The sequence below is a fragment of the Trichomycterus rosablanca genome, chromosome 19 (genome assembly GCF_030014385.1).
Source record: "Trichomycterus rosablanca isolate fTriRos1 chromosome 19, fTriRos1.hap1, whole genome shotgun sequence".
Lineage (NCBI taxonomy): Eukaryota > Metazoa > Chordata > Actinopteri > Siluriformes > Trichomycteridae > Trichomycterus > Trichomycterus rosablanca.
Genome location: NC_086006.1, coordinates 9,730,984 through 9,757,005, shown reverse-complemented (window position 1 = coordinate 9,757,005; position 26,022 = coordinate 9,730,984). Strand labels below are relative to the sequence as shown.

Here is a 26,022-nt window from a genome sequence, read left to right as displayed (position 1 = left end):
ACAGAAAGGACCCGGACCGAATCGAACGCAGGACCTTGTTGCTGTGAGGCGACAGTGCTACCCACTTAGCCAACCGAAAATGTTAATGAACACGTAAATGTCTCATGTTTGCATGACGTTTTACCGCACAAAGCAACAGTCGCACGTTGAGTTTAAGGGAAACGTTGAGTTTAAGGGTACTGAGTTGTAAAGATTTTGAGTTACAAGGTACGACTGTATATGGTCCCCCCCCCTCAGTGTTCAATCCATGACCTTGATCTCATCATCCTCCCCAATGATGATGATGATGATGAACAGGTAGAGAAAGGAGAGGGATCCAGCAGGATCAGCAGCAGTAGTAGTAGCAGGGAGGAGGAGGAGGAGCACTTTTATAATGTTCAGTTTGTTCTCGGGATCGATGTTGGCTGGCATCGCCTCACCGTGCCTGAGCCGAGCGCCAGCTCCTGCTTCTTCACACCAACGCTTTCTTTCTGTCCTCGTCATTCGTTTCGCTCACTAAGCGGATCGGGCGGCTTTGACAGCGCTCATCTTTTTGGCTTTTGAGCGGTTGAAAAAGAAACGCAAAGACAAAGAAGAAAGAACAGAAGAAAGGGAAAAACGGTCCGCCATATATCCGATCCGAGAAGCTGAAACAGACACCCCGGTCTTGACACCTGATTTGACAAGACAGCGTCTCTGATACTGGGATTGTACTGGCATAGAGGAACGCGGTTTAAAGCGTCTTCCTAAAATAAAGAAGACTGGCTACTGGTTTTGCTTCTTGTACGGACTATTTCAGAGCTTCTACGAGTCGGTTCGAATTTGAAGTTGAAAAGAGAGAAAAGAATGCCGAGGAGGAAGCAGCAGGCGCCGAGGCGGGCTGCGGGTAAGTCGGACTGACACCTATCATTCTTTTGCGTCTTTATTTACTCCTTTTTCTTACTTTTATTTCAACCTGACCTGCTTTTATTTTACTTAAACCTTTCTTCAATTGTTTGTGTGTTTTATAAAGAATATAAGTCGCGAAAAGTGTTAATTAAGCACTGGGTTGTGTTTAATAACCGGTTAAGCTAATGATAACATACAGCGCGCGGCTTTATTTACATTCTGGAATCTTCGTTGTTTATATTTAGCATTATAGCATTATTTTAGCATTATAGTTTAAATACGTTATTTAAGTTGGAATTGTAGCTTCGTACTTTGCCACACGGGAAAGTTTGTACTTCAAACTTCACGTATTTACCATGAGTGAAATAAAATAGAAGACGAAGAGTTAAAAGTTAGTAAATTTGGGCAATATTTTAGATGTTTATGTCGGTCGGTTCCGAGTGTTAGCTGAACTTCGGATGAACCCGTCATATCTGTCTGACACACACACACACACACACACACACACACACACACACACACACACACACACACACACACACACACACACACACACACACACACTGGTTGTCCTTTCTAAACTTTATGAAAACGTCGAATAAATTATTCCTTTTTACAAATAAAACCTATATAAAAGCACCAACACATTGTTCCTACAGTTTAACCACATATTACTGTCAGTTTGAGGACGTTGGTTTGTTTGGTCCTCAATACACGACACACAAAAGTTCCACTTTCTCTCTATTTTTTTATTTCCTTTCAATAAAAGCACTTTTACAAGACAGTTTAAATGTCCTTTTAATCTCAAATTTTTAATTCATTCCTGTCACTAAGAGGACATTTGGTCTTCACAAACCTGCAGTAACACACACTAGTCATTTCTACATAATTTAACATACTTCAAGAATCCTTAAAATTAAAATTTTAATGTATTCTTTCAGTTTTGAACATATTTAGTTCTTAGAAACTTGCACAATTTAAAAACACCCACATTTCATGCCTACAATAATTTTTATGCCTCACTTTTAACTTCCAAGAAATTCTCACATTGACAACATCAATGTCCTTACAATCTTCAATGTCCATTTGAGGACATTTAGTCCCTATAAACCAGCGCCAATACACTTTTTACTTTCTCTGTGAAGTAATTTTAACGCTGCTTAAAAATGATAAACAATAAATGACCATACAGTCTTACATTTGTAATGCTTTCCTGTCAGGTTCAGGACATTTGGTCTTCACAAACCTGTACCAATACATACATTACACTTCTTCATGAAGAAATATCTATGCTTCTTTAGAATGAAAACACTTCACTTAAAGGGTAAACGACACATGTCTTTTATTTGTCTTTTATTTATATTTAATTTCTGGCAGTTTGAATGTATTTGGTCCCCACGAACTGAGAGCAAAACACACCAGTTCTTGTATCTTCATTAAGTATTGTCCACACTTCCACGTCTCTTAAAACACAAATGTCTGTACAATCTCAAATTTAGGATTTATTACTGTACGTTTGAGGACATTTATTCCCTATAAACCTGCACCAACACTTTACACTTTCTATGCTTCTTAAAAATTAAAAACAATAAATGACCGTCTAGTCTTACATCAAACCTGTACCAATACATACATGACACTTTAAGGGTAAAAGTCAAATGTCTTTACAGTGTTTTATTAATATTTAATTTCTGGCAGTTTGAATGTATTTGATCCCCACGAACTGAGAGCAAAACACACCAGTTCTTGCATCTTTATGAAATATTTTACACAGTTCTTCGTCTCTTAAAACACAAATGTCCGTACAATCTCAAATTTAGGATTTATTACTGTACGTTTGAGGACATTTAGTCCTTAAAAACCAGTACCAATACACTTTTCACTTTTTATGTGAAGTAAATTCTACGCTTGTTAAAAATTAAAAACAATAAATGACCGTAGAGTTTTACATTTGTAATGCTTTCCTGGCAGGTTCAAGACATTTGGTCTTCACAAACCTGTACCAATACACACATGACACTTCTTCATGAAGAAATATCTATGCTTCTTTAGAATGAAAACACTTCACTTATAGGGTAAACGACACATGTCTTTTATTTGTCTTTTATTTTTAATTAATTTCTGGGAGTTTTAATGTATTTGGTCCCCACAAACTAAAATCAAAACACACCAGTTCTTGTATCTTCATCAAGTAATTTCCACACTTCCACGTCTCTTAAAACACAAATGTCTGTACAATCTCAAATTTGGCATTTATTACTGTACTTTTGAGGACATTTATTCCCTATAAACCTGCGCCAACACACTTTCCACTTTCTATGCTTCTTAAAAATTAAAAACAATAAATGACCGTCTAGTCTTACACTTGTAATGCTTTCCTGTCAGCTTCAAGACATTTGGTCTTCACAGATCTCTCACAGATCTTCACAGACACTTTTTTGTAACACTTTACTTAAAGGATAAAAGTCAAATGTCTTTACAGTCTTTTATTTTTAATTAATTTCTGGCAGTTTTAATGTATGTGATCCCCACAAACTGAAATCAAAACACACCAGTTCTTGTATCTTCATCAAGTTTTTCCCACACTTCCACGTCTCTTAAAACACAAATGTCTGTACACCTCAAATTTGGGATTTGTTCTTGTCAGTTTCAAGACATTTAGTCTTTATAAACCTGCGCCAACACACTTTTTACTTTCTTTGTGAAGTAATTTCTACGCTTGTTAAAAATTAAAAACCATATTCGACCGTACAGTTTTACACTTGTAATGCTTTCCTGTCAGTTTCAGGTCATTTGGTCTTTACAAACCTGTACCAATACATACATTACGCTTTATTGTAACGCTTTACTTTAAGAGTAAAACTCAAATGTCTTTACAGTCTTTTATTTATAATTAATTTCTGGCAGTTTTAATGTATTTGATCCCCATTAACTGAGAGCAAAACACACCAGTTCTTGTATCTTCATTAAGTATTGTCCACACTTCCACGTCTTCTAAAACACAAATGTCTGTACAATCTTAAATTTAGGATTTATTACTGTACGTTTGAGGACATTTATTCCCTATAAACCTGCACCAACACACTTTCCACTTTCTCTGTGAAGTAATTTTTACACAATAATTGACCGTCTAGTCTTACATTTGTAATGCTTTCCTGTCAGCTTCATGTCAGGACATTTGGTCTTCACAAACCTGTACCAATACATACATTACACTTTACTTTAAGGGTAAAAGTCAAATGCTTTTACCGTCTTTTATTTATAATTAATTTCTGGCAGTTTGACTGTATTTGATCCCCACAAACTAAAATCAAAACACACCAGTTCTTGTATCTTCATTAAGTCTCTGAAAACACAAATGTCTGTACAATCTCAAATTTGGGATTTATTACTGTACGTTTGAGGACATTTATTCCCTATAAACCTGCACCAACACACTTTCCACTTTCTATTCTTCTTAAAAATTAAAAACCATATTTGACCGTACAGTCTTACATTTGTAATGCTTTCCTGTCAGTTTCAGGACATTTGGTCTTCACAAACTTGTACCAATACCCAATACATACGTGACACTTTTTTGTAACGCTTTACTTTAAGGGTAAAAGTCAAATGTCTTTACAGTCTTTTATTTATAATTAATTCCTGGCAGTTTGAATATATTTGATCCCCACGAATTGAAATCAAAACACACCAGTTCTTGTATCTTCATTAAGTATTTTCCACACTTCCACGTCTCTTAAAATACACTTTAAACATGTGACAACACAAATATCCGTACAAGTATATATTACGTTTCACTTTCTTTGTGAGGTCATTTTTATGTCTTTCTTCGAAATGAAAACACCTTTACTTAACGGGAATGACTCTAGGTCCTTACAGTCTCTAATTTGTTCTGTATTTCCATCAGTTTGAGATCAGACCTGCATCACACACACATACACACACACACACACACACACACACACGTTCTACTATCTTTATACAGTCATGCTTTTTTGGGTCCTCACAGTCTCACATTTGTTCTGTATTTCTGTTAGTTTGAGATCAGACCTGCATCAACACACACACACACACACACACGTTCTACTATCCTTATAAAGTCATGCTTTTTTTTGGGTCCTCACAGTCTCACAGATTTGTTCTGTATTTCCTTCATCAACACACACACACACGCACACACACACATACACACACACACGTTCTACTATCTTTATAAAGTCATGCTTCTTTTAGTGTTCGTTATTACTGTCAGTTGTGAGGACATTCGGTCTTCACTAGTCTGCATTGACTTTAATGTTCTGGCTTTCTGTTGTTCCAAATTAAGCAGCAAGAAATAAAAAATGAGTTCAAAAACGTGTCCTGTAGGGTACATGAAAGTACGAAACGTAATTTGTCAGTATGGCCTTTTGTACTTTTAATATGATGTTTTTAAATAGTGTAAGTAATTTAAGTAACAGTCGTGTCTAATATACCTTGTATATACACCGATGAGGCATAACATTATGACCACCTTCCTAATATTGTGTTGGTCCCCCTTTTGCTGCCCCATACGCAACCAACTTGTGATGCACTGTGTATTCTGACGCCTTTCTATCAGAACCAGCATTAACTTCTTCAGCAATCTGAGCTACAGTAGCTCGTCTGTTGGATCGGACCACATGTGCATCAATGAGCCTTGGTCGCCCATGACCACTGTTCCTTCCTTGGACCACTTTTAATAGATACTGACAACTGCGGACTGGGAACACCCCACAAGAGCTGCAGTTTCGGAGATGCTCTGACCCAGTCATCTAGCCATCACAATTTTCCTGCTTCTAACACATCAACTTTAAGGATAAAATGTTCACTTGCTGCCTAATATATCCCACCCACTAACAGGTGCTGTGATGAAGAGATAATCAGTGTTATTCACTTCACCGGTCAGTGGTCATAATGTTATGCCTGGTCGGTGTATACAAACTGAAGTAATAAGAGAATAAGAAAAAAAGTACATTTCCACATCTCCATTATAAAGTCTGTTTCTCCTTTTTCCTGCATCTTAAACACTTTTTTTTAAATAGACCACCCAGATTTTACATTTGTCATGAATTTCCATCATTAAGGGGACGTGCATGATTACTGTAGTTCTATTTTATCATTATTTTAATGAACTATGTTTTAAAATATGTAGTTTATTTTTGCTTATAGAGACTTGCCAAATGTCCTGTCATTATTAAGACATTTGGTTCTTTCTGACCCACCCACAAACACACACACTCACACACACACAGGCTGATTATTGTCTTTGTGTGGTACTCTTGACTTGGATAATCTAGCAGACAACCATAAATCTGGTCATACCCCTAATCTTTGTAACCAAAAGGATTTGGCTCATTTTCTTGAAAGCACTTTTGTTATGGATACCATCTTAAAGTCCTCAAAGTCTTAAACCCGCCATCCGTTTATGTCATTATGAGGACATTTGGTCCTCACTTAGGTGTACACACTCAATCCTCAGTGTTTAGTGTTTTCAAAATACTGTCTTTGACGTGTGTACTGCTATAAGTAATTGTTACCAAGACATGAATAAAAGGTTTCATATGGGGAGCTGTACACAAACGAATCCTTTACTATCATTGTGAGCTATTTACACTGATCAGCCATAACATTAAAACCGCCTCCTTGTTTCTACACTCACTGTCCATTTTATCAGCTCCACTTACCATATAGAAGCACTTACTGACCTTAGCAAAACGAATGAATAATTTTTTTTTTTTTAATTTCCCCCCCAATTTTCTCCCCTAATCTAGTCGTGTCCAATTACCTTGATTGCGTCCTCTATACTGATTCGACCCTTCATCGCTGACTGAGGACGCCTCTCAACTCAACAGGACCACACCCCCATCAGCATTATTCCTCAGCCCTGGGCAGGCGCCATCAGTCAGCCAGCAGGGGCCGCAGTTGCACCAGTTATGAGGACCTACGATCCGACTTTTACACCCCTAACCCTGAACAACAGCCAATCGTTGTTCATGCAGTCGCCCAACCCAGTCGGAAGGCAGAGCTGAGATTCGATACGATGTATTCGAAACCCCAACTCTGGTGTGCTAGCGTACTTTTTTTTACCGCTGCGCCACCTGAGCGGCAAAAAAACTAATGAATCTTTACCATAGATAAGAGCACAGCTCCCTGATTCGATTCCAATGAATAATTCGTTTTAAAACAGTAATTTCTGACCCAGCCCTACTTCACCAAGTTATCAGCTGCGGCAACGTGCTGTCCAGAAAGCTCACAGTAAATGACCACTGTGTATAAACCCTATAAAGAGTAGACTTACACATATAAACACAAAACAAAATCTAATTGTGAAATACACAGATTCTGTGAAGAATTTAAAGTGATCTACAATAATGATTTCAATATAATAGCAAAGGCATTTTATCACAGTGAGTTCGCTGATGCGTTCACATAAATTTACAAATGAATCACTGATATCTTGAATAATAACACAATTACAATAAACTCAAATGTTTAAAATATGATTGATTATGTAATAACTTGTAAATGCCCTACAGCCCTCCACCTAACCCTGCTTTTTTATTTCTTCTTACTTCTGTCTATATTCCTAGACACAAAGATCCTGCTAATGTGTTAGAAACCGTTTTGGAGCTGACGATAAGCAATATGCACGTTTATGGGAGTATGTTTGCAATATATGGTGTGGAAATCATTGTAAAAGTTCTGTGATTTATAACAGCGATGCTTTGTGTAAACTTGGCACCACGTAATTACTGTTTTCGTTTTTAGCCGTCATGTCAGCTGTCTTGATTGAATGTGGTTTAATAAGCACAAATGAAGGTGCAGTAGCGCTGCAGCCACTGTAGTTTGGTTCTAAGGTAGCAGAATATGTGCACGTTGGTTGAGTACAGAGGTAAAATGTATAAGACTTTAAATAGAAACATGTGGCTTACATATAGATTTGAAATCTATCTATCTATCTATCTATCTATCTATCTATCTATCTATCTATCTATCTATCTATCTATCGATCTATCTATCTATCTAATAATATAACTAATTGAGACAGACAGACAAATTTCAAAACTGTATGTAAGCAATGTCTTTCTATTTACAGTCAAAGACATTTTACCTCTGTACTCAATTAACTACAATTTAATATTCTATAATACGATTGATTTATTAGATAGATAGCCTGGATAGATAGATAGATAGACAGACAGACAGACAGATTTCAAAATGTTTCGTCTTCCTATTTAAAGTCGAAGACACAGAAACTGTCCTCAATTAACTACAATTTAATATTATGTTTAGGGATGCATCAATACCATTTTTTCCCAACCGAGTACAAGTACAAATACATGTATTTTTGTACTTGCCGATACCGATACCAATACCTATTGGATCAGATATCTGACATGCTAGAAAACTCGATCCGGTCGCCGAGCGCTTGGTGAGCCAGTCGGATCGAGTTGTTGGATAGTTCACACTCGAGAGCCGAGTTTTGATCGCCGAGCGAACGCCGAGTTGCTCCCAGTCACCGAGCGAAAATCAGGGCAGAAATCGTGTAGTGTGAACCAGGCATAACGCAGCAACGTGCACTAGGTACACGGTATCGGATGTTTAGTATCGGAGCCTCGTTTGCGAGTACGAGTACAAGTTAATGAGCGCGGTATCGGGCAAATACCCGATACCAGTATCGGTACTCATGCATCTCTAATTATATTATATCATTTATTAGAGAGAGACAGACAGACAGACAGAGAGACAAACAGACAGACAGATAGATATCTTGTAATATAACTAATTGAGTACAGAGGTAAAATGTGTTTGACTTTAAATAGAAACATGTGGATTACGGATAGTTTATCATCTATCAGTCTGTCTGTCTGACTGTCTACCTGTCTGTCTATCTATCTATCTATCTATCTATCTATCTATCTATCTATCTATCTATCTATCTATCTATCTATCTATCTATCTATCTATCTATCCAGGCTATTTATCTAATAAATCAATCGTATTATAGAATATTAAATTGTAGTTAATTGAGTACAGAGGTAAAATGTCTTTGACTGTAAATAGAAAGACATTGCTTACATACAGTTTTGAAATTTGTCTGTCTGTCTGTCTGTCTGTTTATCTATCTATCTATCTATCTATCTCTAATATCACATATTATAAATTATAGTTAATTGAGGACAGTCTCTGTGTCTTTGACTTTAAGTAGAAAGAAGTTGCTTACATACAGTTTTGAAATCTATCTAGTCTGTCTGTCTGTCATATATTATAATATAGTTAATTGAGTACCGAGGTAAAATGTTTTTGACTTTAAATAGATAGACATTGCTTACATACAGTTTTGAATCTGTTTGATCTATCTATCTAATATATATTATAATATATTATTACTTTATTACAATAAATATAAGATACATATTTATTGTTACTATAACATGCAAACGGTTGGACACCCCTGGTCAAAATCAATGTTTTGCTGAGTGTTTTAAGTATAAATAAGGTCACTTATTTGCTTCAGGAAGCTAAAAATATGCTTTTTAATGCTATTTTTGCCTATTTGCTTAATGCACCATGTTGGAAAAAAAACATAAAATGTGCTAGAAGTTCTGCATAAGCCAGAATTAATATCTACCCCTCCCCAATATGTTCAATTTAGCAAATCAAAAGTAATTGTGCATGAAAATGTGCAGACTTATTGTGCTTCTTTGTCACCCAGATTATTCCAACGTGGAACTTGACCACGACTGTACAGACTTTTGCTTAAAGAACTGTTTGCTTAATAGTTGTATTGAATTTCCAATAGGCAAAGCTAGCACATCAAACAGCAAAGTCAAACAAATAAGTCGACATATCGACCCCAAACCCTGTGATGCGTTTATGATCATCAAGTAAAGGTTTAATCTGTTTATAATGGCAGCGAACACAGCTGGTACACGCTGATCGGAGAGTTGGCAGCAATCTTCAGCCCACCTAGTGACGTTAAGACCCTCTAACCGTGTCTCATTTCCTCCCACCGCTCTTTGTATACACACACATCATTCCCCCTCTAAAAGCCCCTTCTCTCTAACAAAAGCGCCGCAATTACGGGGTGAACTTTGCTTTTTTTTTTATTTTTTACATGAAGATTCCTAAGCGATCTTTTTTTTTACATGCTGCGGGCCCCGCTCTCCCCGTAATCCGGTAAATGTGTCAGCCCTATGGAGAAATAAGCCTTCCAGAAGAGTTTCTTCATTGTTGAGGTAATTGTCTCCTCTCTGACAGGCACATTCATCAGTGGCTTAATGGTCAATCAAAAGTTGGCAGGCAGAGTGTTTTCATTCTTTCCTATCCACTACATTAGGAATACTTAATCAAAACGTCTCCCGGTAATGACCGTGAAGAGTTCATGACTGACTGATCCGTTGTCTGCGCCGATAGAAAATTAACAGCTCGGCGCAGGAGAGATGTGGGCCCGCAGATAAACAAATTGTGCATTAATATTTCATCTTCAAGACCTGGGATGTGCTATCAGCGGCGGAATATTCCGGACCCGTGTTGTCATTTCTCTCTGCCTGCGTTCACCCCCCCCTTCTTCCAGCTTCCTCCCTTCCTTCTCTTTCCTTTATTCTTGAAGGCTTTTTGCAGCTGTAACTCATTTTGCTTGATGACTTTACTGGGGTTATAGAGAGTGACGACAAATTGATTACCTGGCAGAGCAAGAACGGAGCAGGGAGAGATGCAGCCTGACACTCATGTTATAATAATATGCTTAATGATGTGTGGAGGGGCGAACAAGGAGGCAAAGAGAGCGAGGTATTAAAATAAGAGCAAAGAAGACGTTCTTCTTTCTCGCTCCCGTTTTCGATTCTTTTGTGCCAGCCGTAAAGATATAACGGGGCTCTCCGGGTGAAACGGCCGTTATTGGATTACGCCTGCTTTCTGCAGCTTATCGTTCCACATTGTAAAAATGCACTCACCGGGGGGAAAGGAGGCCTCACTGCTGAATAACACAATTAATATTTGCTGTGTGACTTTGAGGCAGCGTTATAGTGAAGGTCAGACATGTTTGATCACGAAGGAGAGGCCGAAACGAAACTCAATTTTATGTCGCCAGAATACCACAATATACACCGATCAGCCATAGCATTAAAACCATCTCCTTGTCCATTTTATCAGCTCCACTTACCATATACAAGCACTTTGTTGTCTCTGTTTCTCTGCATGCTTTGTTACCCCCCCTTTCACCCTGTTCTTCAAAGGTCAGGACCCCCACAGGACCACTACAGAGCAGGTATTATTTGGGTCGTGGATCATTCTCAGCATGAGTAGATAAGACACAACAGCACTGTCACTGCCGGACTGAGAATACTCCACCAACCAAAAATATCCAGCCAACAGCGCCCCGTGGGCAGCGTCCTATGACCGCTGATGAAGGTCTAGAAGATGACCAACTCAAACAGCAGCAATAGATGAGCGATCGTCTCTGACTTTACATCTACGAGGTGAACCAACTAGGTAGGAGTGTCTAATAGAGTGGACAGTGCGTGGACACGATATTTAAATAATCCACTTATACCAGCACAACACACACTAACACACCACCACCATGTCAGTGTCACTGCAGTGCTGAGAATGATCCACCACCTAAATAATACCTGCTCTGTAGTAGTCCTGGGCCCACTGAGTCCTGACCAATGAAGAACAGGGTGAAAGCAGGCTAAAACAGTATGCAGAGAAACAGATGGACTACAGTCAGTAATTGTAGAACTACAAAGTGCTTCTATATGGTAAGTGGAGCTGATAAAATGGACTGTGTGTGTAGAAACAAGAAGGTGGTTTTACTGTTATGGCTGATCGGTGTATAAATGTATAGACTTAAAACAGGTGTAAAAACCAGAGCTAAAACTCTGGGAACTGAAAACGGGTGGGAAGTGTACATGCCTGAGACTTGCTTGTCTTGTTTTCGTGTGGGGCTTTGCATCAGGAGAATTGTTAAATGGTCATTGGTCTATTCTGTATGGAATCCTATACCTCCCAGCCAAACTTAGATAGTCTTTTGGTATTTGACCTAATAACCTAGTTGGAGTATTTTCCCCTTTTCCTTTACTAATCTACGAGCGTTTGGTTACCGTGTTATAAATGAAATCATTGAACATTTCTGCCGATAATAAGCTCATCACACTGGTTGTATTTTATCACAGCAGGGTTAAAATTGTAATTTCCAGAGCCGGCGCATTGTTTCTCAGCTTTCTTTTATTGGTTTTACAATAGCTGCTGGTTTGAACCGTTAGCCCAATTTGCTCTTAACAAGATAAATTGAGGAACAGACAAAGGCATTAAGTGTTGCCGTGCCAGTAAGTGAGTGACAGCGGCTTCTGGGAATTGGCTAGCCGCGAGTCCTCCTAAGTGGTCCGCTCTGGAAACACGCGAGGATCAAGGCAGATGCTGTTTGTCGAGTCGAGGTAGAAGAGGCAGTCCAGTGCAGTCATTTGCCTAAGAGCCATTTCGGCTTGGAAGGAAGAATTGGTGCTCAGTACTGGGGTATGGGCGCATCTGCTCTCTTTAGCTGGTTTTGTTTTAATTACTTTGTTTGGGAGATTTACAATTCAGGCTTCAAGGAGCGTTTGTGATGTAGGTAAATCCAGGATTTTCTCCTTTTATCTCCCAGTTTTGGTGTAGCCAATTAGTCTTCCGCTGCTGGGCACCCTGATTGCGTATATTCACCTCCTCTGACGCATACGTAGTCCACCGACCTCCTCTTATTCGCCTATACTTTGGTGGATTCGCGCTTGAGCCCAGTCCCGCGCATGGAGAGTCACTCACTGATTTCCACGTCCCTTCAATTCTGTACTAACCCGGGTCCTTACACAGCGTTGAAGACCCCACCCTCTTATAAGTCTGTTTTTTCCCCACCCAGGAGTGGGCAATTTTGTCTGCTGCAGGCACTGCCATTTGTGTCTGCAAAAGGTCGCCCAGCAAACTGGTAGCAGAGCTGAGATACAAACTCGAGGGTATATACTCGGAATATCCCGCTGAGCCAGGCGCACAGTGGTAAATTACGCTAGGATCCATGGATTGAATCCCCAGCAGTGCTATTTGCCGGCTAAGCATCTGCATACGGGCATGATTGACTATGTATGAGGGGTGGTTGAAGCATTTGTAAACAATGTACACATGCATCAAGAGTTTGTGCCGCTTGGGTGGCGCACGCATAAATAACACCAACTTACTATTGCTAGGATCTAAGGTTTGAATCCCCAGCAGTGCTATCGACCAGCTGGGCATCTACATATAGACAGGATTGGCTGTGTCGCTAACGTCTATTGGCACTTCTAAACAATGTAATCATACATGAACAACTTGTGACGCTTGGATGGCGCAAACATAAATTACACTAGCTCACTACCGCTAGGATCCAGGGTTCAAATCCCCAGTGGTACTATCGACCGGTCAGGCGTCTGAACACAGACATGATTGGCTATGTCTGAGGAATGGTCAAGGTACTTGTAAACAGTGTACACATGCATTACGAATTTGTAGCATAAATAAAGCTAGCCCACTACCGCTAGGATCCAGGGTTCAAATCCCCTGTGGTACTATCGACTGGTCAGGTGTCTAAATACAGACAGGATTTGCTAAGTCTGAGGGGGTGGCCTAGCCCCATGATGGACTGATGTCCTGTCCAGGGGTGTGTCGCCACATTGTGCCCACTGATTACAAGGAAACTAGACCCACCACGACCCACACCAGGATAAAGCAGTGGTATAACATTAAAATGAAATGATTAAAATAGTATGTATGTATATATACATACATACTATTTTGTCCATTATATATTTTCGTCCATTATATATACAGTGTATCACAAAAGTGAGTACACCCCTCACATTTCTGCAAATATTTCATTATATCTTTTCATGGGACAACACTATAGACATGAAACTTGGATATAACTTAGAGTAGTCAGTGTACAGCTTGTATAGCAGTGTAGATTTACTGTCTTCTGAAAATAACTCAACACACAGCCATTAATGTCTAAATAGCTGGCAACATAAGTGAGTACACCCCACAGTGAACATGTCCAAATTGTGCCCAAATGTGTCGTTGTCCCTCCCTGGTGTCATGTGTCAAGGTCCCAGGTGTAAATGGGGAGCAGGGCTGTTAAATTTGGTGTTTTGGGTACAATTCTCTCATACTGGCCACTGGATATTCAACATGGCACCTCATGGCAAAGAACTCTCTGAGGATGTGAGAAATAGAATTGTTGCTCTCCACAAAGATGGCCTGGGCTATAAGAAGATTGCTAACACCCTGAAACTGAGCTACAGCGTGGTGGCCAAGGTCATACAGCGGTTTTCCAGGACAGGTTCCACTCGGAACAGGCTTCGCCAGGGTCGACCAAAGAAGTTGAATCCACGTGTTCGGCGTCATATCCAGAGGTTGGCTTTAAAAAATAGACACATGAGTGCTGCCAGCATTGCTGCAGAGGTTGAAGACGTGGGAGGTCAGCCTGTCAGTGCTCAGACCATACGCCGCACACTGCATCAACTCGGTCTGCATGGTCGTCATCCCAGAAGGAAGCTGACGCACAAGAAAGCCCGCAAACAGTTTGCTGAAGACAAGCAGTCCAAGAACATGGATTACTGGAATGCCCTGTGGTCTGACGAGACCAAGATAAACCTGTTTGGCTCAGATGGTGTCCAGCATGTGTGGCGGCGCCCTGGTGAGAAGTACCAAGACAACTGTATCTTGCCTACAGTCAAGCATGGTGGTGGTAGCATCATGGTCTTGGGCTGCATGAGTGTTGCTGGCACTGGGGAGCTGCAGTTCATTGAGGGAAACATGAATTCCAACATGTACTGTGACATTCTGAAACAGAGCATGATCCCCTCCCTTCGAAAACTGGGCCTCATGGCAGTTTTCCAACAGGATAACGACCCCAAACACAACCTCCAAGATGACAACTGCCTTGCTGAGGAAGCTGAAGGTAAAGGTGATGGACTAAACCCAATTGAGCACCTGTGGCGCATCCTCAAGTGGAAGGTGGAGGAGTTCAAGGTGTCTAACATCCACCAGCTCCGTGATGTCATCATGGAGTAGTGGAAGAGGATTCCAGTAGCAACCTGTGCAGCTCTGGTGAATTCCATGCCCAGGAGGGTTAAGGCAGTGCTGGATAATAATGGTGGTCACACAAAATATTGACACTTTGGGCACAATTTGGACATGTTCACTGTGGGGTGTACTCACTTATGTTGCCAGCCATTTAGACATTAATGGCTGTGTGTTGAGTTATTTTCAGAAGACAGTAAATCTACACTGCTATACAAGTTGTACACTGACTACTCGAAGTTATATCCAAGTTTCATGTCTATAGTGTTGTCCCATGAAAAGATATAATAAAATATTTGCAGAAATGTGAGGGGTGTACTCACTTTTGTGATACACTGTATATATACATATACATGTGTTTGTAAGATACCCATACAGTTTCCCTTTCTAGTGGCAGACTGCACTCGGGCATTTACAGGATGTAAAAGTATATTGATAAAGAATAAATTCAATTACCATTTTCCTGATGTCAAATCTCATTAGGAAGCTCACAGAGTAGAAATGTAACACCGATTCCAGACTTTTAACTACTGCTTCAGACAGAATGCATCAAATGCAGCACTTTTGCGACCACAACAGTCCTGGAAAGCTGTCCTGCACATTAGGTATCATTTTCTTTCATCAGTCAGGACACATTTATTCAATACACATGTTTCATTTCATACAGCTGCAAAATGTGTGTGTGTGTGTGTGTGTGTGTGGTAATTATATTGTAATATAATGTGTAACGTGTCCTGGTCGGAGACACATAGGGTCCGGTATACATAACATTAAAACCACCTCCTTGTTTATTTTATCAGCTCCACTTACCATATAGGAGCACTTTGTAGTTCTACAATTACTGACTGTAGTCCATCTGTTTCTCTGCATGCTTTGTTAGCCCACTTTCATGCTGATCTTCAATGGTCAGGACTCTCACAGGACCACTACAGAGCAGGTATTATTTAGGTGGTGGATCATTCTCAGCACTGAGGTGACACTGACATGGTGGTGGTGTGTTAGTGTGTGTTGTGCTGGTATGAGTGGATCAGACACCTCAGTGTTCCTGCTGGTCTGAGAATAATCCACCAACCAAAAATATCCAGCCAACAGCACCCCGTGGGCAGCGTCCTTTGACCACTGATGAAGGTCTAGAAGATGACCAACTCAAACAGCAGCAATAGATGAGGGATCGTCTCTGACTTTACATCTACAAGGTGGACCGATTAGGTAGGAATATCTAATAGAGTGGACAGTGAGTGGACCCGGTATTTAAAAACTCCATCAGCGCTGCTGTGTCTGATCCACTCATACCAGCACAACACACACTAACACACTAACACACCACCACCGTGTCAGTGTCACTGCAGTGCTGACAACCTAATTAATACCTGCATAAAAGTGGGCTAACAAAGCATGCAGAGAAACATATGGACTACAGTCAGTGATTGTAGAACTACAAAGTGCTTCTATATGGTAAGTGGAGCTGATAACATGGACAGTGAGTGTAGAAACAAGGTGGTGGTTTTAATGTTATGGCTGATCGGTGTATATTAGCATCCGCAACATTTTAAGGTGTGTTCTTCTTGTGTTTATTCCTGATAGCACTTGAACACAGCATAAATCCAGAGCCAGTAAGATGGTGCTTTAATTCTGGTGGGTTTTGTCAGATGACTGGTCATTTTCTATGCTGTTAACGTGATCCTAGAACCAAACAAACAAACAAACAAACAAACAAACAGGCTTATAGCTTCACCAGTAAGAAGAATTCAGGGTGGCTTGTTCTGAACCGTGCTGCGAGCTGTTGGCTTTGATCGGTTGCAGCTTCGCTTCACGCTACATTAACGAATTCGGTTTTATTTATTTATTTGTTTGTGTCATTATTCAACCACACAATAGCTCATCCTGTTCTCCGACTATGATGTCATACTATTTCCTCTCGCCCGATGAGTCCCGGGCTGCACGCGACCGAGCGAGGCGCGATGAAAAAGACACGATGGCTTCGCGTCTAGGTGAGGGAAAAAAGTACACTCGGGTACCCTGGGGGTGCCATTCTCCACTCCTGGTTATGAATAGGGAGAAGGAAAAAAAACCTCCCTCTCCTGATTGGTCTCGAGGCGGGCGTAGCGGTGCGACGCACCCGTACCACCTCGCCTTCCCTTAGAGACCTGCGCCAGTTTCCAGGCAAATGACATGATTTGATATGCCGGCAGGGGCAATTGAACTGGCTAATGTTTCTGCACGATCATCCCTGTGAAAACTAGAAAGAGCTATTTCTTGCTACTCTTTTTTTTCTCTCTCCCTGTTCCTCATTAAGCGTAACAATGCCGAGGTGATGGGGAAGACTTTATTGCGCCCGGGCTGAAACTCATTACTCCCGCAAGACATCCCGAGTATAAAGGAAATTACAAAATGACGGTTTGTCCCCGTCTGCTGGGATAGAAAGCCTTGGAAGATTGAGGCAGGCAGGAAAACAAGTTGATTCCTCGAGCGACTGAGCAGAGGTGAAATCGAACACAAAACCTTTATTTATTTACAACCCAAATCAGAAAAAGTTGGGACAGCATGGAAAATGCAAATAATAAACAAAACACAGTTTCATACATTTACATTGACTTTTATTCCATTGCAGACAGGATGAACCTGAGATATTTCATGTTTTATCTGCTCAACTTTCATTAGACAGTAAAGCATTTACCACTTTGTACTGTTGTCGTTCCTTTTCACCACACTTAAAAGACATTTTGGCACCGAGGAGACCAAGTGATTTAGTGTTTCAGCTTTTACTTTGTCCCGTTCTTCCTGCAAACACGTCTTAAGATGTGCAACAGTACGGAGTCGTCAAAATTCTCCACACATTCTCTATTGGGGACAGGTCAGGACTGCAGGCAGGCCAGTCCAGCACCCGTACCCTCTTCTTCCACAGCCATGCCTTTGTATTGTAATGTGTGCAGCATGGGGTTTTGCATCGTCTTGAAGGCAGCACATGTTGCTCTAAGATCTCAATGTACTTTTCTGCATTCATTCCGCCATCACAGAAGTGTAAATGACCTTTGCTAAGGGCACTGACACAGCCCCATACCATGACAGACCCTGGCTTTTGGACTTGTTGCTGATAACAGTCTGGATGGTCCTTTTTATGGCATCTATTTTTTTTCAAAAAAGACCTGGAATGCTGATTCATCTGACCACAATACACGTTTCCACTGTGTGATGGTCCATCCTAGATGCCTCCGAGCCCAGAGAAGTCGACGCCGCTTCTGGACGTGGTTAACATAAGGCTTCTTTTTTTGCACAGTAAAATTTTAAGTGGTATTTGTGCTTGTAACTCTGTATTGTAGTGCTTGACAAAGGTTTGCCAACGTAATCCCTCACCCATGTGGTTATATCAGCTATTGTTGAGTGGCGGTTCTTGATGTAGTGCCGTCTGAGGGATCGAAGATCACGGGTGTACAGCTTAAGCTTGCGCTCTTGGCCTTTACACACTGAAATTCCTCCCGATTCCTTGAATCGTTTAATGACATTCTGCACTGTAGGGGGAGACACTGTTGTTTTTAAACATTTCAATCATTTTCTCATCTTTGCTCATCAAAGACTCAGCCCTTCCTGGATGCTGCTTTTGTACCAAACCATGATTACAATCACCTGTTAACATTAATGTTTTTTCACCTCATTATTAGCCCTAAATTGCCCTCGTCCCAACTTTTTTTGGAATGTTTTGCAGGCCTGAAATGCAGGAATGGATGTTTATTAATAAATGAAATGAAGTTGAGCAGATAAAACATGAAATATCTCAGGTTAATCTTGTCTGCAATGATATTAAAGTGAAAGTAAATGTAAGGAACACTGCATTTTTATTTCATTTGCATTTTCCATACTGTCCCAACTTTTTCTGATTTGGGGTTGTATTTTTGGCTTCTGCAATCCCATCACTGGTAAGAGTTCCAAGACTTAAATGGTCTGCGCTAAACAATTGGACAACTTATGTCCAATTGAAAGAGTGGCTGCGATCCTTCCAGAGTTCTCAACAGCTGTTCGGGAACCCCTTCCCACCCTGAGAGAGAAAACGGAGAGGAACAAAGATTTGGTGGGAAACCGGAGACGTACGTTATTGCGCTAGCCTAATAGTCGGTCCACCCCAGGAGGCCATATGGCTCCGGAGTCGCTCAAAACAATCAGTGTAGGTTCAGGTTTCCAGCTCCAGATGGATCTCAGATGGAGGACAAGTGCCGAGGGCTAGGATCAAGTTTCCCACTTCTGTCATATTTACTACAGTTCCCGGCGATAGGATCCCGCCGATATGAACACAAAGCTTCATCCGGGCTAAAATGTGTGTCACGGTCACCAGGGGACAAAGGGAACATTTCGTACCCTGTGTACTCCCCGGACAGAACACCAGTTCGCTGCGTGCTGGGCCTTCCATCCATGTATATGGTGCAGCCTAATTACACAAGGCTGTTGTAGCCTAGTGTTTAAGGTTCTCTCTGGGTCCACATGGGTTCGATTCCCAGGTGTCGTCGCACTAGCAGTCTTAGCTCCACTCTCAATTCGAATATCTATTGATAGCTTTTGTAAATTAATTGACTTTTTTAGGAGGCGGCACAGTGGCTCAGTGGGCAGAACTGCCGCCTCACAGCAAGAACGTCCTTGTTTACCCCTATTATTGAGTTGAGATGACCAGCGGGATTCAACCAGTAGACACGTGCAACCAGTATCTGAAAGTTCCACCCAGTACAGTCCCAGTATAACTAATATCACCATGGTGTAAGCACCAGTGTGTAAGCACAAGGTTCATTTTACCAGGTTGGTTGGCAGTCAGACCAGTGTATGATGCAGCGGGCATATTCCTCCAGGCGGTCAGAATTTAGAACAGCCATTTGGCTCAGCTCGTCACCCTGGGGCCGTTGTGCTATATCGGCACTAGCAGTCTCAGCTCATCTCCGAGTTCTAATATCTTTTAGAAATTAAATCAACTTCTGTAGATAAGCTTTTGTTAATAGACTCTTTTAAGAGGCGGGGCAGTGGCTCGGCGGGTAGCACTGTCACTTCACAGCAAGAAGGTCCTGGGTTCGATTCCCAGGCGTTATTTTTTGGCTCCCTGTGCCGCCTTTGACACAGTACGGTGTTACTGCTTTAAATGTGTGGTCATATACTGTAACGGTTTTTGTCCCCCACCCTCCCACCGTTATCAATATATGTTACAGGGAAGACAAAATGATATCCGCACTAGCAGTCTCAGCTCCGCTCTCAGTTCAAATATCTGTAGATAAGCTTTTGTTAACAGACTCTTTTGAGAGGCGGCACGGTGGCAGTCTCGGCTCCGCTCTCGATTCAAATGTCTATTGATAGCGTTTGAAAATTAACGGACTTTTAAGGGACAGCACAGTAGCTTGGTGGGTAGCACTGTCAACTAGAGATGGGACGATCGATCGGCTATGAATCGGTATCGGCCGATTTTTAATCAAAATATGCTATCGGCGATCGGCCGATATTTCCTAAAAGTAGCCGATCCGATCGTGTGATATCTAAAAGACCACGTTAAGCTTAACAGCTCAGTGGATTGATCCAGACTTTGAGCTACAAAGCACCAACCATCGCATCAAAATTCATCAACAATCGTACAGAAACCATCGTGAAAGCTCTTCATGACCTAAAATAACGTAATTAACGTTGTGCATCATACATACGATGTAATTTTGCTGATTGAAATATTTACTTTAAATAGATAATTCAACACGGTCACATCTGAGTCGATTCTATCAGCACGTTATATAAACTCCTGGTTCACTTTGGTAAATCGTAAGCGGTTCTTGCTTGTGATGTAGATGAGAACAGAAAACGTTACAGAGCCAATCAGAGGCAAAAGTTTATTCATTACCAAATTCGTTAGTTCAGGATCATCTGCTGAACTTTTAGCTCCTTAGACGGAACGAGTCTGACTCGGTTACAGATCTGTGGTAATAGCAGTTTAATTAAGCTTTTTAATTGAGCTTTTTAATGTGAGAGTCACACAGAATGTTCTGTAGTAGCTGGTGTTAATTTAAAACCACGACATTTAATTAATAACAGTAAACACGGAGAGATAACTGAGAAGAGAAACTTGCGCTTCGCGAAAAATGAATCGACTCGTGAATCACTTTAAGCGATACAGTGAACAGATCATTTCTCTTAAAGGCACAAACACACACACACTGCTCCGGTTTATCTTCACTGTAAGGCTCTTTTTAAGGTTTTTTCAGACTGAACTGGATAACATTAAACCTGCGTGTGTGTGTGGTCAGTTAGACTAATGAAATATGTCTCCTGTGGGTAAAAAAATAATTTTTTGATGTACTTTTACTGCTAAATTTGCAACCCCCCCCCCCATCGGAAAAGGAGAATCGGAGATCGGATCGGTGCCAAAAACCCCGATCGGTACATCTCTACTGTCAACTCACAGCAAAAAGGTCCTGGAAGTTCGGGTTTCCTTCCACAGTCCAAAAACATGCAGTCGGGTTAAGTGGAGCTACCTAAATTGCCCTACGTTTCAATTTGTGTATGTGTGCTTGCCCTGTAATGGACTGGCAACCTGTTCAGGATGTTGACTAGCATTTTCCTCGTAAATTGTACCCACCGCAACCCTGAGTAGGATAAAGCGGTGGTTCAAAAGACAATAATTGAATGCATGAATTTAAGAATAGCATTGACAGCTGTTATTGATTCATCAATTATTAGTTCATGTCCACTTCTATGCACGTATTCGTCCTATGGAGTAAACAAAGAGCCCTTACTAATTCATTCTAGCTTCTTGCATTCTTTTCCTTGAAACCTCTCTAAATTCCAGCTTCTCTTCCATTCCTGGTCGAACAGCGCATCGAACGGCGCATCTTGAATCTTCATTAATACAAACAATAATATCCGCAGTGTACCTGGTTTGCTTCCAATCAAGCGCTTAATGAGACTCAATTAAGATTTATTATGCAAATTAACCCTTGCTTGCTACCGTCTGTGTGTGCAGGAGCTAGGACAATATTTTGCTAATGGTGCAATCTGTAACGATTAGAGAGGCAAACTTTCAGCAGACCGCACACGGAGGAGAAAGTCAAGGGGCTGAGCTGCTTTATTGTGTTGTTAAGCACAGCACTGTGACAGTTGTGTATATTATCTAAGCAATTGAAGGTTAAGGGCCTTGCTCAAGGACCCAGCAGTGGCAACCTGGCAGTGGTGGGGCTTGAACCAGCAATCTTTTGATTAGTAGTTCAGTACTTTAACCGCTAGGCTACCACCGCCCATTACCACTGGGATCAAACCCCCAGCGGTGCTATCAGCTGGTCAGGCCTCTACTTACAGACATGATTGCCTATGTGTGAGGTAATCCTTTCCAGTGGGTATTAGACCCACCCCAACCCTGACTAGGATATCGCAGTGGGCACTTTATTAGGTACACCTATCTGGTATGTACATTGCTGACGATGACGTAAGATGAACTTTGAGGTATACAGTTACTAACTGCCAATCTGTTGACCTGTACACTTTGTTACCACCCTGTACCCTAAGCATCAATCAAAAGGAACCCCCGCCGACCAGATTTTATTTGGGTGGTGGAGCATTTTCAGAACCACAATGGGACTAACATAGTAATGACATTGTAGTGTGTAATGTACTTGACATTCAGGTGTTTCAAAATCCCAACAACACTGCTGCACCTGCTATACTTATACAAGCAAGTGTTGGGATGAGAATAGTGCACCAACCAAAAAACCAAAAGTGGAAAGCCACCAGCGTCTTGCGGCCTACAACAAGTGCTACAGGGGTATAAGTTCCCTCCCTATAAGAGGCCAGTGCATTTACAAATCCCAACAACACTGCTGCACCTGCTATACTTATACAAGCAAGTGTTGGGATGAGAATAGTGCACCAACCAAAAAACCAAAAGTGGAAAGCCACCAGCGTCTTGCGGCCTACAACAAGTGCTACAGGGGTATAAGTTCCCTCCCTATAAGAGGCCAGTGCATTTACAAATCCCAACAACACTGCTGCACCTGCTATACTTATACAAGCAAGTGTTGGGATGAGAATAGTGCACCAACCAAAAAACCAAAAGTGGAAAGCCACCAGCGTCTTGCGACCTACAACAAGTGCTACAGGGGTATAAGTTCCCTCCCTATAAGAGGCCAGTGCATTTACAAATCCCAACAACACTGCTGCACCTGCTATACTTATACAAGCAAGTGTTGGGATGAGAATAGTGCACCAACCAAAAAACCAAAAGTGGAAAGCCACCAGCGTCCTGCGACCTACAACAAGTGCTACAGGGGTATAAGTTCCCTCCCTATAAGAGGCCAGTGCATTTACAAATCCCAACAACACTGCTGCACCTGCTATACTTATACAAGCAAGTGTTGGGATGAGAATAGTGCACCAACCAAAAAACCAAAAGTGGAAAGCCACCAGCGTCTTGCGACCTACAACAAGTGCTACAGGGGTATAAGTTCCCTCCCTATAAGAGGCCAGTGCATTTACAAATCCCAACAACACTGCTGCACCTGCTATACTTATACAAGCAAGTGTTGGGATGAGAATAGTGCACCAACCAAAAAACCAAAAGTGGAAAGCCACCAGCGTCCTGCGATCTATGAGTGCTTAGAGGGTATGTGTTCCTAATCAAGAGGCCAGTGCATTTACAAATCCCAACAACACTGCTGCACCTGAACAGCACAGTGTCATTGGTTCAATCACTGCTGCTAATCGTCCACCACCGAAATAATCAAAGTGATGGTCCTGTTTGATCTTTTCTGTTTGATCAGTGGGGTACAGAGGGGTACACCGAGTAGTGCATGGGGTAGATTCAGTACTTTTTTAGCTATACCTAATAAAGTGCTCTTTAGGTGGATCTTGAGTGCTCCATCAGTATCCCGACCACCTCGCTGGCCGTCGTCCAAATCGACCCCCACCCCCTGCATTCTTCTTCCGTCTTAATTTACCAGGCCCGCTGATGGCTTCTGGACAGCTTTATCGGCAACACGTTTCACGACGAGTCGTACCACGCAATTACACACTTACTAATTTAATGAATCAACGAGACGTTCCCCAGTTCTGGCCGACCTTGTCATCTCGTGCTCTCCACCCCCCCCCCCCCCCCCCCCCCAGGGGTCAACGGGAGCTCAGCTCACACATTTTCACTGCATCTCTGATGACGGTCTGACCTTTTAAACAGCTTAAAAGGATTTAAGTATTAGAGAAATTTACCGGTGGATAAAATAATAGCCGCTAATGAAAAAGGAGCTTGATTGCGATGTGAGTCGCAATTACAAACACAGCTGCACCGGTGAGCTTTAAAGATGTGGAAGATTTAAAAGTGAAAACAGCTCAAGAGTTCCTGAGAGACTGACTTGTGGGTCAAAAAAAATTGGAACAAAAATGGACACATAGTTATTACAAGTTGAGCCTCATTGACAGGGAAGGACTATTTGTTAACTGGATGGTCGTAAAAGCCCTAAAACTAACTACTAAGTACAAAACCAGGATGGGTAAAATCTGTGGAACCGTAAAGACAACAGCAAATAGCCATATAGCAAATAGTCAGTGTCACTGCAGTTCTGAGAATTATCCACCACCCAAATAATACCTGCTCTGTAGTGGTCCTGTGGGGGTCCTGACCGTTGAAGAACAGCATGAAAGGGGGCGAACTAAGCATTCTATGTGTGCTTCTATGTGGTAAGTGGAGCTGATGAAATGGACAGTGAGTGTAGAAACAAGGAGGTGGTTTTGTATATATACGTGTATATAAACTGAGCTCCATATGAACTCGCCTCGACCAGGGGTGGAAGTTGGCATCAGTGGATGGATGGATGGATGGATGGATGGATGGATGGATAGATAGATAGATAGATAGATAGTCCCTGTATAGCACTACACATTACCTATTTCTATCATTCTGTATGTAATAAAGGATTTTGCAAATTTTACTCACGATATCCCAGCATTTTAGCTTAGATTATTTTTTTCTGTCAGTCAGGAGTGCTGAGTTAGTACCTTAGCTTGACACGCCATCTTTACTGCCAAACCTTCTACCACCATTCACTATGAAATATCAATATACTTGAACCTTGATACACTTCAAATGTCAGCGTAGCTCATGTCGCGGTGATAAATGTGACTCTGAAGCTGCACAGAGAATCTGATTCTCTGACTTAGAACTGCGGGGGGAAACATATACACTGTACAGCTCAAAATATGTGAACATGAGCTTGTTGTACAGCCAGTTTCTAGTGACTCTCTTGTGAAGGCTTTCTAGAAGATTGTAGAGCGTGTCTGGGGCTGGGTCACAATCTGTGTTCCAGTTCATCCTAAAGATGGTCAGCAGGGTTGAGGTCAGGATGCTTTGCACACCATTGGAGTTCCTCCACACCAGACTTGGCTAATTATGTCTCACGGACTTTGCCAAACTGTATCCCCAAATGGTGGCGCTATGGGCTGATCTGGGTTCGAATCTCGGCAGTTCTTTTGGCTGGATGGGCAGATCTGAGGTTGCCAAAGCTGTATCTTCAAAGGGTGGCGCTATGGGCTGATCTGGGTTCGAATCTCAGCAGTGCATTTGGCTGGATGGGCATATCTGAGGTTGCCAAAACCCTGCGATGGATTGCCGCCCTGTCCAGGGTATTCCTGCCTTGCGTTTGGTGTTTACTGGTTAAACCAGACCCACTGCGACCTTGACCAGGATAAAGCGGATAATGGAAATTAAATTAAAATGAAAGCAAAATGAATTGATGTCACATGTTCCAGCAGTAAATACCAATAACTTTGGCCAAAACATCTGGCCTCAATGGCTATACTGTATATGTTTAACAGTATAGCTGTTCAGTGCTGTGGTGGGGCAGCACCCAACGGGTTCGAATCTCAGCGGAGTAATCATTAACCCCACCCCTAATCCTAATAATCATTAACCCTAACCCTAACCCTAATAATCATTAACCCTAACCCTAACCCTACATCTAAACCCGACACAGTTGGATGGATCAGCACCCTATCCAGGGAATGTGTACCTCGTACCCAGTGTTTTTGATACAGCATGTTCCAGCTGTCATTTAG

At 41.5% G+C, this 26,022-nt stretch overlaps 1 protein-coding gene across 1 annotated transcript in view; it reads left to right on the top strand.

The window, feature by feature from the left end:
- The first annotated feature begins 543 nt into the window (after positions 1-543).
- Positions 544-26,022, top strand: part of LOC134333195 (teashirt homolog 2) — a 98,177-nt gene continuing 72,698 nt past the window's right edge. The window contains exon 1 of the mRNA XM_063015058.1: positions 544-865. Within this exon, the coding sequence (XP_062871128.1) occupies positions 826-865 (40 nt within the window). The 5' untranslated portion in view covers positions 544-825. The remainder of the gene's footprint in view (positions 866-26,022) is intronic.